The 14,268-nt window shown below is 39.5% G+C and overlaps 1 protein-coding gene across 19 annotated transcripts; it reads left to right on the forward strand.

Moving 5' to 3' along the window:
* Nucleotides 1-4,168: 4,168 nt before the first annotated feature.
* Nucleotides 4,169-13,673, forward strand: LOC149873101 (uncharacterized). Of its 19 annotated transcripts, none has more exons than XM_090038763.1 (5): nucleotides 4,169-4,291; nucleotides 5,036-5,093; nucleotides 6,544-6,619; nucleotides 8,033-8,106; nucleotides 8,959-13,673. In XM_090038763.1, exons 1-5 carry the CDS (start codon nucleotides 4,260-4,262, stop codon nucleotides 8,998-9,000), a joined length of 282 nt encoding a protein of 93 aa, XP_089894889.1. In that variant the 5' UTR covers nucleotides 4,169-4,259; the 3' UTR covers nucleotides 9,001-13,673. The 19 variants fall into 19 exon arrangements, 5 of the variants coding, with proteins under 5 accessions (XP_089894889.1, XP_089894908.1, XP_089894868.1 ...); XM_090038782.1 differs by having other exon boundaries at nucleotides 8,033-8,055; XM_090038742.1 differs by having other exon boundaries at nucleotides 8,033-13,673.
* The last annotated feature ends 595 nt before the right edge of the window (nucleotides 13,674-14,268 follow it).

A 14,268-nucleotide genomic window follows, 5' to 3' on the forward strand; every position in this document is an offset into this window, starting at 1 on the left:
CTCTGTTGTAGCACTCCCAAGCCCTTGTAAAGTATTTGTATTTTGGATACTTACAAAAAAAAAGTTGAACAAAGAGGTATATACAGTTCATTAGATATCTTGGTCCTGGGAATAAAAAAAGTTATTCTATTCAGTGTCTTAGTTACTCTTTCTTAGCATTTTGAGGTTGTGGGAACACAACCTGAAGCATATTAGTTGCTGGATTGGCAAATGCCCACACCACCCCCTCCCCAACCCTTAACGGTTCAAGCCTAAGATGGAAGAACTTCTTTGTTTAGCATCCAAGCTAATTTTGAGAAAAATACCAGCAGGTCTTGTGGCAGGATTGTTTTTATGTTCAGTGGAGTGTTGGTCATCCTGTGGAGATTTGCAGTGTAATGCATAAAAAATTCTTAGCTAGAAGCAGCCAGCTATTCTCCAATTATCTCTTCTTTCAGACGGTCAAGAATTCATACAATGTGTCAGGAAGTAAAGACAAATCTGAGGTGAGGAGTAGTATCATTATTAAAGATGAATATCCAGGCAGTTTGGAAGATGAATCTCAACCACAGAGAAGGACAAAGTAAGAGCAGCAAATTGACCTTTTAAGGGGAAAGAATAACAGGAACACTTAGTTTTGGGGGGCTCTATTTTTTACCAAAAGGCTTTGGCCTGCAGAGCAATTCTGGAAAATGAAGACCCAGGCCTATAGGAAAACTCTATTACTTCTTTTTCTTCTGCATTGTACTTTAAAGCCTGAATTTTCCCCAGCTCTTTCCTTTCTGGGTCTTTGCTACAATTTTAAGGGAACAGTACATATGTCTCGGTGTTTCTGTTTTTCTTAGTGCACACTGTTGAGAGTGTTTATGTATAAATAAAAAAAAATCCCATAATAAAAAAAAAATACTACAAGGTCTTGCAGGCACTGTAACAGAAAAAGGTATGAGCTGTTCCCAAAAATCTCATGTTGATTGTACTACTTCTAAATATTTGGCCTGAGAGTTTTTCCTATAAATTAAAATGATTTGAACTTCTGTACTGGATTAATATGTTAAGTAAAATAATCTGGTGTCTTGAACCTAAACCTAACACATTAAATAAAACAATCTTTTTCTTTTTGCATAAATAAGCAGTTTAGTTTGAGTGCAGTTGACACAGTTCCTTTGAAATGAGTCTAACCTTTGATTTTGCATCAGCTTTGTTTCACTGGAAAATTTCTAAATAATGTCATTGCTGTTGCTCAGTGTATGATGCATTAATGCTTTCTTATTTTTAGTATGTTAGAACTACATAATCTACTTTACAGTATAATCTAGCTTCTGTATCTGCTTGAAGTTCATTCTGTCTCAGCAGTTCTGAAATATCTGAAGTGAGGCTATTTAAGTAACTCTACAGCAAGGGTGGGCAAAATGCAGCCAACAAGCCAGATGCGGTCTGCCAGGCCATTCTATCCTGCCCGTGGGGCCCCTAAAAAATTTAGAAAATTAATATTTAGCTGCCCCCTGGCTGTCTGTCATGCAGCCCTCAATGGCTTGCCAAAACTCAGTAAGCAGCCCTCCGCCCAAAATAATTGCCCACCCCTGCTCTACATCCAAGGCTATAAAAATTAATTTTGATGTTTACTTTTTAATGTATTTGCTCAGCACTGGTCTTGCAAAGAAATTCTGACATACATTCAGTAGTATTGTTACCTAATTTAGATTTTTGATCCACTTCACTCTTCTGTAGTCAGGTTTGCTTGCTTTCCACACCATGGAAGAAATTTAGTGGTAGTTTAGGCCTCTGCCTTGTCTGCATAGAGAACGTTTGCAGATTTGAGGACCCAGCTGCCTGATTTGAAAATAAGAAGCACTCACAATGAGCAGGAAAGCTGACACATTTTAAAGTGTGTGTTTGTTTGTTTGAACACAGTTCAGAGAGAGATGTTAATCTCCAGTGATAAGTTATCACCATATTTCTTAGGAGCTATCAATGTCTTTAGCAACATATTTTCTGAATCTTTACTTTTGCATAACTTCTCATTTATTGAAGTGTCATCTCTTGATACTGCCTTCTGGCCACTTGAAACTAGGGGAATTTAATATTAGAATTCTTTTTAATCCTGTCTTTTTAAATAGCAAGTATATTGTGCCTTCTAATCAGCATGAGACCTTGGGATTTAGAGTGCAAGGCACACCCTCCCAGTTGTCCCACTGGCTGATAGTGACAATAGGACAGTAATTCTGAGATGTTCTCTTACTGGGTAGTCTGAGGCCCAAGAACAAGCTCCTAGGTTGCTTAAGAGGAGCCAAGGACAGCTGATACTAGCATAAAGGACAAAGAAGGGCCACTTGCTGCTCTGTTCTCCACTGCATGGCCTAACATCCTTCCTGTATCTTGGTGGTTATTGCTGGAATGAATGAGCTTGTTTTAGTTTGCAAGCTACACTTTGGGTTTCAAAGGATACTGAAAATGGAAGGCATTTGTGGCAATTCTGAGTCCTTCTGGAAGGCCAGGGGATGTCTCACATACCAGGCTATTTTGGATTTAGGCCATAAAATGTATGCCATGATTCTGTTAAGCACGGGGATTTTAACACTTGTGATTTAACCACTGAAAAGGGGAAAAGCCAGACAACACATCCATAGCTTTTCCCTTTTTTACTCCTCCCAAGATATGTTATCATACAAAAGTATTCTGTTATGGAATTAATAAAATTGTGAATACTTGGGCCAAATATTTCACCTGTCTGTCTCTTTCTGTCTTCAGCTGCTTGTGCCATATGCATTCTAAAGCCTTGTTGGCCCCTTGCTCATTTACATATAGCTTCATAATCTCATAAATTACTTATTTACTGTCAGTGTTTGTTTTAATTTCCATTGGCCTTCTACAGCTTGGGTTGCAGTTAATGAGTTTGATCTCTGTAGTACTTAAAAATAGAATTTGAAACACCTGAAAAGTTTTCTCAGTATGTGACTCTTCATTATGTTGTTATGTTCTAATCATAACTCCAAGGGGGAAGAAAACTGCTTTGTGGACAAAATTACATTTAATATTCTATTGTTCAGAAATTATAGTAATTTAATGCAACTTCCACATGCAGTGTTGGCTGCAAGCTGATGGTTTAATATGCATTCACTGATGCAACAGAACAGACAACCTAATTAAATTTGTTTCTAATTTCATGTGCACCTACAAAGAGAACCCATAACATAGAAAAGACTAATGGAGGGCCTTTTCCCTGAAAATGCTTTTTTGCAAGTGAGTAAACGTACCACTGTGTCATCTTAAGTTAGCTTGACTGTAAGTGTGTGCAGAGTTGGGTCCAGATTCAGAGCCCTTTGCCTTTAAAAAAGCAGGGTTACTTGGGGTATGGTCAAACATGCATATGTACTTTAAGAAATTAGGAACCAATGGTGATCTGGAGTACTGTAGCAGCCCCTTAGACTTCTTTAGTTATTCATGTACTTCTAAGCAAGCAGGATTTTTGTGGTCCTAAATTTGCAGTGGCCCTGGCCCTCAGCATTACTGTTCACAATAACAGTATCCATAAAAAACATTTTTGGCTACTTTTGATGAGAAAAGTTACCTAGTGTGGGATCCTGTGCTATATTAAAAAAAAGTGTTCAGGCTTACACCATAATTTCTAGACCTGAGTTCTATCTAGACCAGGTTGAAAATAAGAGAGGCAAAAAGAGAAGTCAAGGTTCATTGAATTGGGTACGTAGCGTCCTGACAAACAAGTACAGAAAATGTAAGAGTTGTTGAGAGCAGAGATTATGCAAGTGTAGAGAATATAAAGGAAGAATGTGAGGACATGAATGGGTATGCAGAAGACTAGGTTTTGGTGATCATTGACTGGTAGGACTGGGATGTACCACAATAGTCATCTAGCTCAATACTCTACTTAAATGCAGGATGCAGTATTCCTAAACCATCCCAGAGAAATGGTTACTGAACCTCTTCTTGAAAATTTCCACTGAAGGAGATTTCCTCCAACTTCCTACAGCAGCTTCTTACAGTTAGGAATTCTTTTTCTGAAATTTAATATAAAATGTCTTGATGACATTTTAAATCCATCGTATTGTCTCCTGCCCCCTGTGGCAAGAGAGAACAGCTGTTCTCCCTAATCTTTTATAATAGACTTGAAAGCTGTTATAATGTTCTTCTTTAATCTCCTTTTCTCCAGACTAAACATACCTGGTTCTCCCAGCCTTTCTTTATAGAGCTTGCATTCCAACCCGCCTATCAACTTTGCCTTTCACTTTTGGGTCCTCTGGAGCTTCTGTTTCTTTTTTAAAATGTGGAGCTCAGGACTGTGCACTGTCTCCAGGTGAGGGGTAACGTGCCATGTCCTATACACTATGCATCTATTCATTTAGCCCAAAATCACATTTCTTGTGACAGAATCGTGTTGCTGATTCTTGAGTGTGTGATCATCAAAAAAAATCATTCTCAGCCATACTGCTGCCCCATTCTGTACTTGTGCATTTATTTTTATTTCCCAATGTTTAGTGTATTTTGTTGTTGCCTATAGCCTAGTTCTTAAATGCGTCGAGGTCCTTTTAAATTCTAATTCCACCATCCCAGTTTTGTGCCATATTAACACTAACGGTGCAAAGGGGAGACACGGAATAAGCCAGGAAGCTGCTCGGAGGAAAACACTGACTGTGGGGGGGTGAGGTACTTCACCATATCTTATATCTATGCTAATCTATCTATCTATAAATGACTAAGATTGATCCTATTTATAAAGTCGTCTGATCTTTTACTTACTTTTAAGGTGTCTTGGGAAAACTAGTGGAAGAATTTCACTTTATTTGATATTCATTCCAGTATTTATATTTAATGTAAAACTGTCTTGTTAAATTCAAAAGTTCAAATGTTTGAGGGGGGGAGGATAGAAATTTGAGAACACAATTGGTTTTTAAGGCACTCTGAAGTTTGTTTTGTTTGTGGGTTGTTTCAAGGCTTACATTTTTATGAAATGACTATCATAACATTAAAGTAATTTATGTAGTAGAGATTTAAAAGGTATATTGCCAAACTGATTAAATTTATTTTCTCTTCAATGCAGAACAAAATTAAATAAAACCCAGGTGCTCAAATGCCAGGATTTGGTGAATCAAGATCATGTGAGTTTTCCTTTTTCTTGCTCTTCTTTTCTTCTTTGTTTACTGACGTTATAAAATGGCATATCTAAAATTTAAGCTTGTCTCCCTTTTTTGATTGAGACTGGATTTGACTAAACCTTGTTCTGTTGTCTGTGTTGGATCAGAAAAAATTAAGCATGCAGAAGCTTTTTTTTTTAGTGTTTGCAAAGACCTGTGATAAAAACTTTTTCTGTGCTATATTTATTTTCTCCTGCCCCTCTTACACTTTTATTAGAGAAATAGTGCAGACTGGAGAGGAGAAGAGGGTGGCCACTTCTGAAGAGCTGCATAGAATAAGGAATGAAGAAAGGAAATCTTTGAATATCTAAGGGCCTTGAGCTCCTTTCAAAGGTGTGCTGGGTTGCTATGCAGTGTTAGTATTGTGAGGTGTGCGAACATGATTCACAAGATTAAACCCAGAAATTTCAAGTAGAAATACATAGTGTTAAAATATATTCTATCCTGTTGTGGTCTTTGTTGCAGCAGGAAAACAGTTGTTACTATTTTTCCATAGTGAAAAAACAAGTGAAAACTAAGAGCTAGCATTTTCCAAGGAGTTTCTCAAAGCTAACAAGGGATTCCTCAAGGCTAAAAAAGTTGAAAACCACTGCTCTATCTAAAAACCTTGTTACTCCATTCCATTGTGTGGCTCCTGTATGGTGCAGATCTGGGATTGGAGTAGTCCACTATTCCTGCAGTCTGGTTTGTCTCTCTTCTGAGATACTTAATTGCCCTTAGGAGGGAGGCAAAAGAAAGGAAGAAGGACAAGTATCAAACTTGTCATGTGCAGTGTTCCTAAGTGCTGTTATGATATATTTTTATGCACGAAAACCAATACATTAATGTTTACAAAATAAGGCTGAACACAGTGCATAATAACACCACCTTTGCCCCTCTTAGCAGTTAACTCTCTACTTTTCTCCCCTTCCCTATCTTGTAAATGTAAATGACTGATTTCAGTTTAGAACCCCAGTGCCCTGCAGGTCTGTTTATACCATCTGACAAAAGTAAGCGTACAAAAGATTCAGTTTGATCTTTGTTCTATTTTTTGGTCTGCCAATGTAAATAAGCTGCTCTGTCTTTGCAAACATCTCTTAAGCTTATGTTTTAACCTTCAAACATATACCATCAACTTCTTGTGTAGGATTGGTGGATACCCTAGTAAGGAAAAAATGTTGACGGTGAGCATCAGAAATAGCTTCGCAACATTTTGTTAACTAAACAAAGCTGGTGACAGCTGCACTTGCCACATAGATAACATTCCAGCCTCCAACTGACCCATTCATCTGTAGGGTGCTGGAAAACCGGTCTCCTCTGTCTAGAAAGCAAGAGTTTGGTGTTCTGTATGAGTACAAAACATTCATAGTTACTTTGTTTGAATCTTTTTTTTTTAAGAGTTAAACATACAATTGCTTTTTATAAAAATTTACAGGAAACTGAACAAGCAACAGATTCCAGTGAATTCGGCACCGAAACAGAAGATTGCAGGTCTAGCTGTTCAAATTCAGGTAAAAGAGCCCTAGACTTAGATTAATGTGTTTGCTGCTCGAGCTTCACAGCTACATAGCACGTGTAACTTAGAATGTGGAGAAGTGAGTTAACTATTGCAACTGTACTTATTTGTGGGTACACCTGAGAAATTTTTTTTACTGGCTGGCTCACTAACTTCTTCCTCCTTTTGATCACGGTGTTATGAAAAGAGTTAGCCCGAGGGTTATGGGGGAGAGAGACCATTATTCAAAATAAAAAACAATTAACTTGCCAGTTCTGTATATAATATGAGTTCGGGGGTTAAGGCTTCCTTGCTGAATTTTTGAGACAGTTCTATCATTTAAGCTTAGTGAAGTAGCAGGGCAGAGAAATATGCCGTGCTTTTTTAGGAAGGCCTCCCAGGCTGTCAAGTATAGAGGTCTTTTGGCTTGTTGGCAGCTTTTATGTGTAAAATTGGGATACTTCCTCTCTGAGGGAGGTCTTTATGCTTAGTAGATAGATGTAGAGAAGTTAAAATGCTAAATCTCTGAATAGAATGTGCTGTTTGCTGTTGGCAAACCTATATAGATATAGGTATAGAGGAAATGTATTCCTAGTGAATAGGTATTTATAGCTGTATATGCTGAACTTCTGTCTGTAATATGGTGAAATACTACTTGGGAGGTAAAAATAATCTTGAAAGATTTTGTAGCAGCAAGAAAGAGTGAGTGTGTGTGTGTGTGTGTGTGTGCGCGCGCGCACGCACGTGCATGCATGCACACACACGCATACGCTATATTTCTATGCATTTTGATCATACTGTAGCCAAAATGTACTTTATAGAAAGTATATGAGAGTTTGTACACTAAGGCAATCTTTAAGAGGAACCGAGGCCTGATATACTTTACAGGATGTGAATGAGAAGAATGTTAAATAAGCCAGGAGGGGCAGGATGGTATGAAGAGAACGAATAGGACTTAATGAGGTAAGGAGGAAAAAGGTGCAATAAGGATTTGAAGAACAAAGACAATGGGCACGTTGAGGCAAGCAAGGAGAAGGTATGTATGTTGCTACATTTTAGACAGGATGACATGGAGTTAATAATTTCTTAAGTTCTTGGAATTTAAAGTAGAGTTGGGCTGTGGAGCTGGTGCTGAGATAGTTCAGAAGACTGAAATAAATATCCAGAGGCTTTGGATTCTTGCTGGCGATGATTCAAGAGAAGCAGCAGATTTTAAGGCCTTCAGTTATTCAAAGAACAGAAGAGTAATGGAGGCTGTCTCTGTATAGTGTGCTGCTCAGGAGCGTGCCTCAACTTATATGATGTAACTTGCATCATGATATGGCTAGTCACAGGGTATAGCTTAATTCTGAAATCTTGTAAAGGAAACTTTGATTACTGTATATCAGACTTTCTGTGTACTAAGTATGTCACTTGCCTGTTTCAACAGGACATGTGGAGAAAAGAAGAAAAGTGAGTCATTCCACCAGTCAAAAGACTGAGCACCTCTTTGTTCAGATGCACAAGGAAAGTGTTGGACTAACAGAAAGATTATTAGCTTTGGAAGAACAATCTCTTCAGAAGCTCTCTCTCATCCACTTTGTCTACCCTAGCTAGTTTTGTCATAAAAGTGGAGAATCCACAGCAGCTATCCCAACTGCAAGGAGTACACACTCAGACTCAAAGCCAGACCTCTTAAACCCACTCCTAGTTTACCAAGGTCTTAAAACTGCATTGCTTGGCCTTTAAGAAATGTTCCTCAAAGTTATGTTTAAAAAAAACCCCTCTTAATGTGTGCCTTTTAAATGGTGGAAACATGCCATGCCTGTGACTCAGCAAATCTAACTCTGAAATTGCTGTGCCAACTAACATTTGATGCTGTAAACATTACAGGAGTATCAATTTGTGGCCTTCTCCATTTGTCCACAAGCATTTTATTTACAAGTTTAGGAGCTGATTTGTCTGCTGCCTTGTTTATAATAACCCATCTAGACAAATCAATAAAATGTGAATTTATTTGAATGATACGCCTTAAAGCATTTGACATCTACAAGATTAACTCGTATTTCTACGTCTCATTTTAAAATCATAGGAATATACTTAAATTCTGTGCTATACCTACTTCAGCCATGCACTAAATAGCTAAGTTGTCATGTCAAAGGAAATGTAGAAGTATTGCTGTGCCAATCCCTTTCCATCTAACTAGAAATATTAACTCTTTCAGAGTTCAGTTTAATATGCATAGTGTTTGGCATAACGAAAACCCATAGTCCTGCATTTTCTGTTAAATGGGGCCAGGTTCTATTTCAGAGTCTGCCAAAGGGGAAAGTGTGTCACTTTTAGGCATTTTACATAACACCTGTTTCTCTGTTACAGAAGGAGTGGAAACAAATTCCAAAGACTATGTGGCTGATGTAGAACTGTCAGAAGAGATCCCTGGAGGCCTTCCCCCTCCCACCTCATCATACAGGCAAGCCAGAGAATTGGCTTCCTAAATAAACTGTGTGAAAAAACAACAGAAAAATATACAATACTGACAGTTATGTGGGCTGTTCTCTGACACTTTTATTTGACTGCAGGTCATCTGCAGCACTTCTGTATTGCAAACAACCCATCCAGAGAACTAGGACTAACTCAGCATTGGGCCATCAGTGACCAGCCTCATACTCTTCACGCACAAGTCTCCAACGGGGTTTCTCCACTGTTACACAGAGAGAAATTGGTGATATTTGAGCTACCACAAGATCTGATTTGCTCTCATTTGTGTATGTAGTAAAAATGAGTACTATGTCCAGTTCTGGGTGTCGCACTTCAGGAGGGATGTGGACAGCGTCAAGGGGATCCAAAGGAAAGCCACTCCCATGATCAGGGGGCAGCAAGGCAGGCCCTACAAGCAGAGGCTACGGGACCTGAACCTGTTCGGCCTTCACAAGAGAAGGCTGAGAGGGGATCTGGTGGCTGTCTACAAACTGGCCAAGGGACACCAGCAGACTGTGGGAGAGTCCTTGTTCACCGAACACTATTGGAAGTAACAAGGAACAATGGCCATAAGTTGACTGAGAGTAGATTCAGGCTAGATATCAGGAGGTGCTACTTCACAGTCAGGACGGCTAGGATCTGGAACCAGCTTCCAAGGGAAGTAGTGCTCACACCTACCCTAGGGGTCTTCAAAAGGAGGACAGACAGTCACCTAGCCAGGGTCATTTGACCCCAGCATTCTTTCCTGCCCATGGCAGCGGGTCAAACTTGATGATCCCTTCTGACCCTACCAACTATGAAACTATGAAATCTGAAGAATGGAAGAGAAAGGAATAAAAGCCAGAGGATGTGCACATTAATACATATTCAATTAACATTTTAATATTTATAAAAGTGAATGCATATGTCATACAAACACACCACTAGTTTAACAGGAGAAAGGAGAGGAAGGCATCACGGGAATTTCTGTAGCACTTGTTTGCTGGATACAGGCAGCCCTCAGACTTAAGACATGGTTTTCAGGAACCAATTGTGTCCCAAGTCAAAACGTTGTAACTCAAAACCGATTTTCCCATAGGAAACAATGTTATAAATGGGGGATTGGTTCCTGAACCAAGGCCTGAAAACTTACTTTCATCAAAAATAACCCAGAATTGTGTACTCAGTAATTATAGATGATTAATATAGTTGCATTAATGTATTTATATTGTAAATAGCAATCATATTGATTTGGAAGGACTTCTTTGAGGTGACTTTGCTGGACTTTTTGGAGGGTTCCTGACTGGAGTCTTCTCAGGAGTCTTGGCTACATGTTTTCCTGGAATCTTGTCTGATTTCTTAAAGAAAGTGTCCAAAGAAGTTTAGATAGATGTTCTCCAGGGAGATGGGTGACACAGCGAACTTGTTTGCTGGTGTGGTGTTGCGTCAGATCAAGTATTGTAAAGTTGAAACTGAAGTCAGAAAGTTAAAACCGGGTGTCAGTTTATAAATGTTGTAAGCGTGAAACATTGTAACTCTAAACATTGTAAGTCGAGGACTGCCTGTACTACCAAATCATTCCAGAGAGGAATTACTTTCTTTTTCTGTGTAGGAATGAAAAAGGGGAAGGAATAGGATTCCATTATTGATGTGGTATTCTTTAAATGTACCAAACAGCATATATTTTCCCAGAGCAGATTCCTTGTTTTAGCTGTATCTTCTATACATCCTCAGTTTGGTGACTGGAGTGAAAGAGGTTTATCGAAAGGTTGTTAGTGAAGATGCTGGTGAGTAATACAGTCATTGATAATGTGTCAGTACTGAAATGTGGCTAAAAACCAGTGAGTTGCATTATTCCATAGCTCTTTAAATAGTATGATAACCCTAAACTTCACAAAAATGTTTAAATATACATGTGCGAAACCATAGGCTCATAAATACTCTATTTGAAGAGATGTTTGAGCTATACGTGCCTAAAACTTATATTTTTCCAAGTTATTTTTAAAAACTAGGGAACAGATTTTATTCAGGCACCCGGAGGGAAAAAAATTACAGCTTAGCCTGAACCCAGGCAAGGGAAAACATAATTGAAAAGGAGAATTTTTCAGATTCCACTGAGCAGCTGCAAATCCAGGTTTACTGAAAATCCGTTTGCTAAAGGAATATTGTAATGTATCAATGAGTTGTACAATATTAAGGATAGAATTCTATATGGAGGGGTGTGTTAATGGTAAACTAACAGTATCTTCCAAGAATCCAGTGTTTACAAGCCCAAATTTGACACACATTCCATGGCTCACTTTATGCACTACTGGGCTCATCTACAAGTGCCCCAACGGTGCTGTTGTTACTGAATCATTAGTTGGTATTTCCTTTTGGAAGTACTAACTAATGGCGCAGTAACAGCCTGTACTGTTCTGTGCCAGCGGCGCAGTTATTTTTAGCCCTTACGTAGCCGTAGTAACGCACTACAACGAGGAAGCGTGTTACTATGGTGGCTGTGTCACAGTTTTTGCCCGCGGGGACGCTATGTTCCCTTTTTGTATTGCTATGGTGAAGTAGCATCACATGTAGATACACCCACTGTCACGCAGTTTATTCTGGGTACAGCACAGCTATTAAAAATGCACATCAAAGCAGTTTGAGATGATAAGCTACAGACAACATTGCATCCACATGAAAGAAACATTCTGCCCACTCATACTGCACTTGCTTGGCTAGGAGTGTGTTTAAGTGCCATTCAACCTTCACTTCCATTTTGCAGAAACCCTTATATGGGGTTGGATTACAGAATGCCTTAAAATAAGTTTGCCATTCAAAGTAGTGACTCTGAGAGAGTATACTGTCAATATGGTAACCTTGACTGACATCATTAAACAGATGTCAGTCAAGGTTACCATCAATCAGAAACTGTTTAATACAGTTTGACATTGGGATCTATTTCTTCAGTAGAACAGCAATATGCAGGAAAATACATTAAAAGATTTAATACTGTTGGAGTCATGTTATTGCCACAGTGGTCCAGGGATTATACAAGGGCCAAGGGTTTTCATGGGGATTGTGTTTTAGTGGACCAACTGTATGGTCGGGATAAAGAACAACATCTAATAAAGTGAATTTGGATTCATGAAATCTTCTGCTCCCTAGTTCTATAAAGCTGCATCCCTGCTTCCTGGGATTAAGTTAGACAAGCTTTTGAATGCAAGATATTCTTTATCAGGTTTGAGGAAAGAAGTGTTTACCATCTTAAGATGCAAGATTTTAAACCCTTTTTTTTGTGGTACTCCCTTGCATCCCAAACGTATTTCAATGTTAGGAAGCACTATCAAGATTACTTCTGTTGGTGCCTCTTTCAGGGAGTTTTAGTTTGCTGTGTTTGGACCCCCATTGAAAAAAACGGAGCATCAGTAATATTAACCTGCCTTTCTGTTGAGCTTTCCTATGCCTGAATATTGTGTATCTAGAATGTGTTATGAAAATACCCATGTATGGGTGAAGTAGACACCAGAATGGGTTATTAAACAACATCAAAAACTAGTCCGCTGCAATGTGTTCTGAATGTTTCCGTGTTTTTGTAGTGTACAGAGGGCAGTGGAATCTATTATATTTTGTCAGTGCATTTGGACCCTGTTTAAGAAATGCATTCTCTAGCAGATAAGGTGATTTGCACAAGGAGGAATGTGGTAAAATCAGGATGACTGCCTTTTTATAATGAAGCTGGAGTATGGGCTGCTCCGCCTGCCCTTGAAGTTCTTGTTATTTAATCAGGTTTTTTTTTTTTATTATTTCTTCAGGGCTCAATAGCTAAATTGTCTAAAGATGCCATTTGGTTTAAAAATAGATCTCCTTTAGGTCTGCATGACCTTGTTTCTGAGAGAACTGGTTTTGATGTGATCAAACTATACATGTTTTTAAAATGGATGTTGCACGGTAGAGAGTTCCCCTGTTCTTTAAACTCATTGGGCACACCCACACATGCAGGGACGTGTGCTTGCAGCAGCTCAAATGGAAGCGGCACAAATTTGTGCTGGAGATTTTTGCCTCAGCACACATGCCTGGATATGCACTTTGGTGTGGGGCAAGTTGTGATACTTGGGGCAAAATGACTCTGGCCAGCTACTTCCGGATCTGCAGCCGGGGGAGCTAGAACTTGAGGCCAGCACTTGTGCCCTGCCCCTGCTCCTGCCCCTGACTCTCAACCCATAGCCTGCCCCCTGCTCCAGTCCCCTTACTCCTGACCCACAGGGCCAGGTACGTGGGCGAGGGGTTTGTTGGGGCAGGGGAGGGTTGTGTGTGAATTGTGGGGGGACTATGGGTATAGGCAAGGCTGCTCAGGAGGAGCGAGTCCCCTACCCCCACAGGGCACAGCCTCCCCCGCACAGCTCATGGTCTATCCCACTCCTACAGGTCTGAAGGCCCAACTATGCCCCATCTATTTGATGTGGACCAGCAGATAGGCAACTGTCCCTGTTGCAAACCTACCAGTATTTTGTCTGTTATGCTGTATTATAATATAATAATTATTGATATAACTTGTTTTGCTTTGCCCCTCCTCTCCATCCTTTTCTTATATTTTCTGCCCTTTACCTGTTTAAACTAGAACAAATAAAATATGTACCTAATGTGGACTATCATGTTCAGAGTTAAAAGTTGGTAACTTATTAGTTCCTTGAACTCAAAAAGGGATTGGACAGATTCTTGGGGGAAATGGGCATTGGTAACTATTGAGCATGGGTGTTAGAGATACAGCCTCTGAATCAGAACTTCCTAGGCCTAAGATGCTGGAGGCTGCAAGTGCGAGGAATGGGGGGATGGGGAACTGTGGTCATCCCCAGTTCGCTCTCCCTTTCAGCATCCACTCTCTGCCAGTGTGTGACACAGGCCTATTTGATGTCCCAAAAGCTAAGCCTATTTGATGTGTGACACACAAGACCTGGGCAAGCTGGACCTGTGGTCTGATCCTGTAAATGGCAATTCTTACAAACTTACAACCTCCTCCTGGGCTCCCAGCTAACTAATGGGAAATGCATGTTATTTTTAAATCATGACAGTTCTGGGGAAGGCTCATTTCTTCTAAAGCAGCATTTCTCAACCCATGGGTCGTGACCCAAAAGTGGATCGTGAGATTATATGGAAGAGTTACTAACAGACTTTAAAAATGGGATCCACAAACTTAAAAAATGGATTCTCCTTTAGAGGAGAAAAATGTGGAAAATTATGTTTTTTCCC

The sequence above is a fragment of the Crocodylus siamensis genome, chromosome 1 (assembly GCF_052110815.1).
Source record: "Crocodylus siamensis isolate JL-2025a chromosome 1, ASM5211081v1, whole genome shotgun sequence".
Lineage (NCBI taxonomy): Eukaryota > Metazoa > Chordata > Crocodylia > Crocodylidae > Crocodylus > Crocodylus siamensis.

What these genes read in the sequence shown, in the direction of transcription:
- LOC149873101 (XM_090038742.1), top strand. Translation starts at nt 4,260, where the DNA reads ATGTGGAGCTCAGGACTGTGCACTGTCTCCAG. An exon ending in ATTTGGTGAATCAAGATCAT is followed by an intron (nt 5,094 to 6,543) that starts GTGAGTTTTCCT and finishes AAAAATTTACAG; the next exon opens with GAAACTGAACAAGCAACAGA. An exon ending in GTCTAGCTGTTCAAATTCAG is followed by an intron (nt 6,620 to 8,032) that starts GTAAAAGAGCCC and finishes CTGTTTCAACAG; the next exon opens with GACATGTGGAGAAAAGAAGA.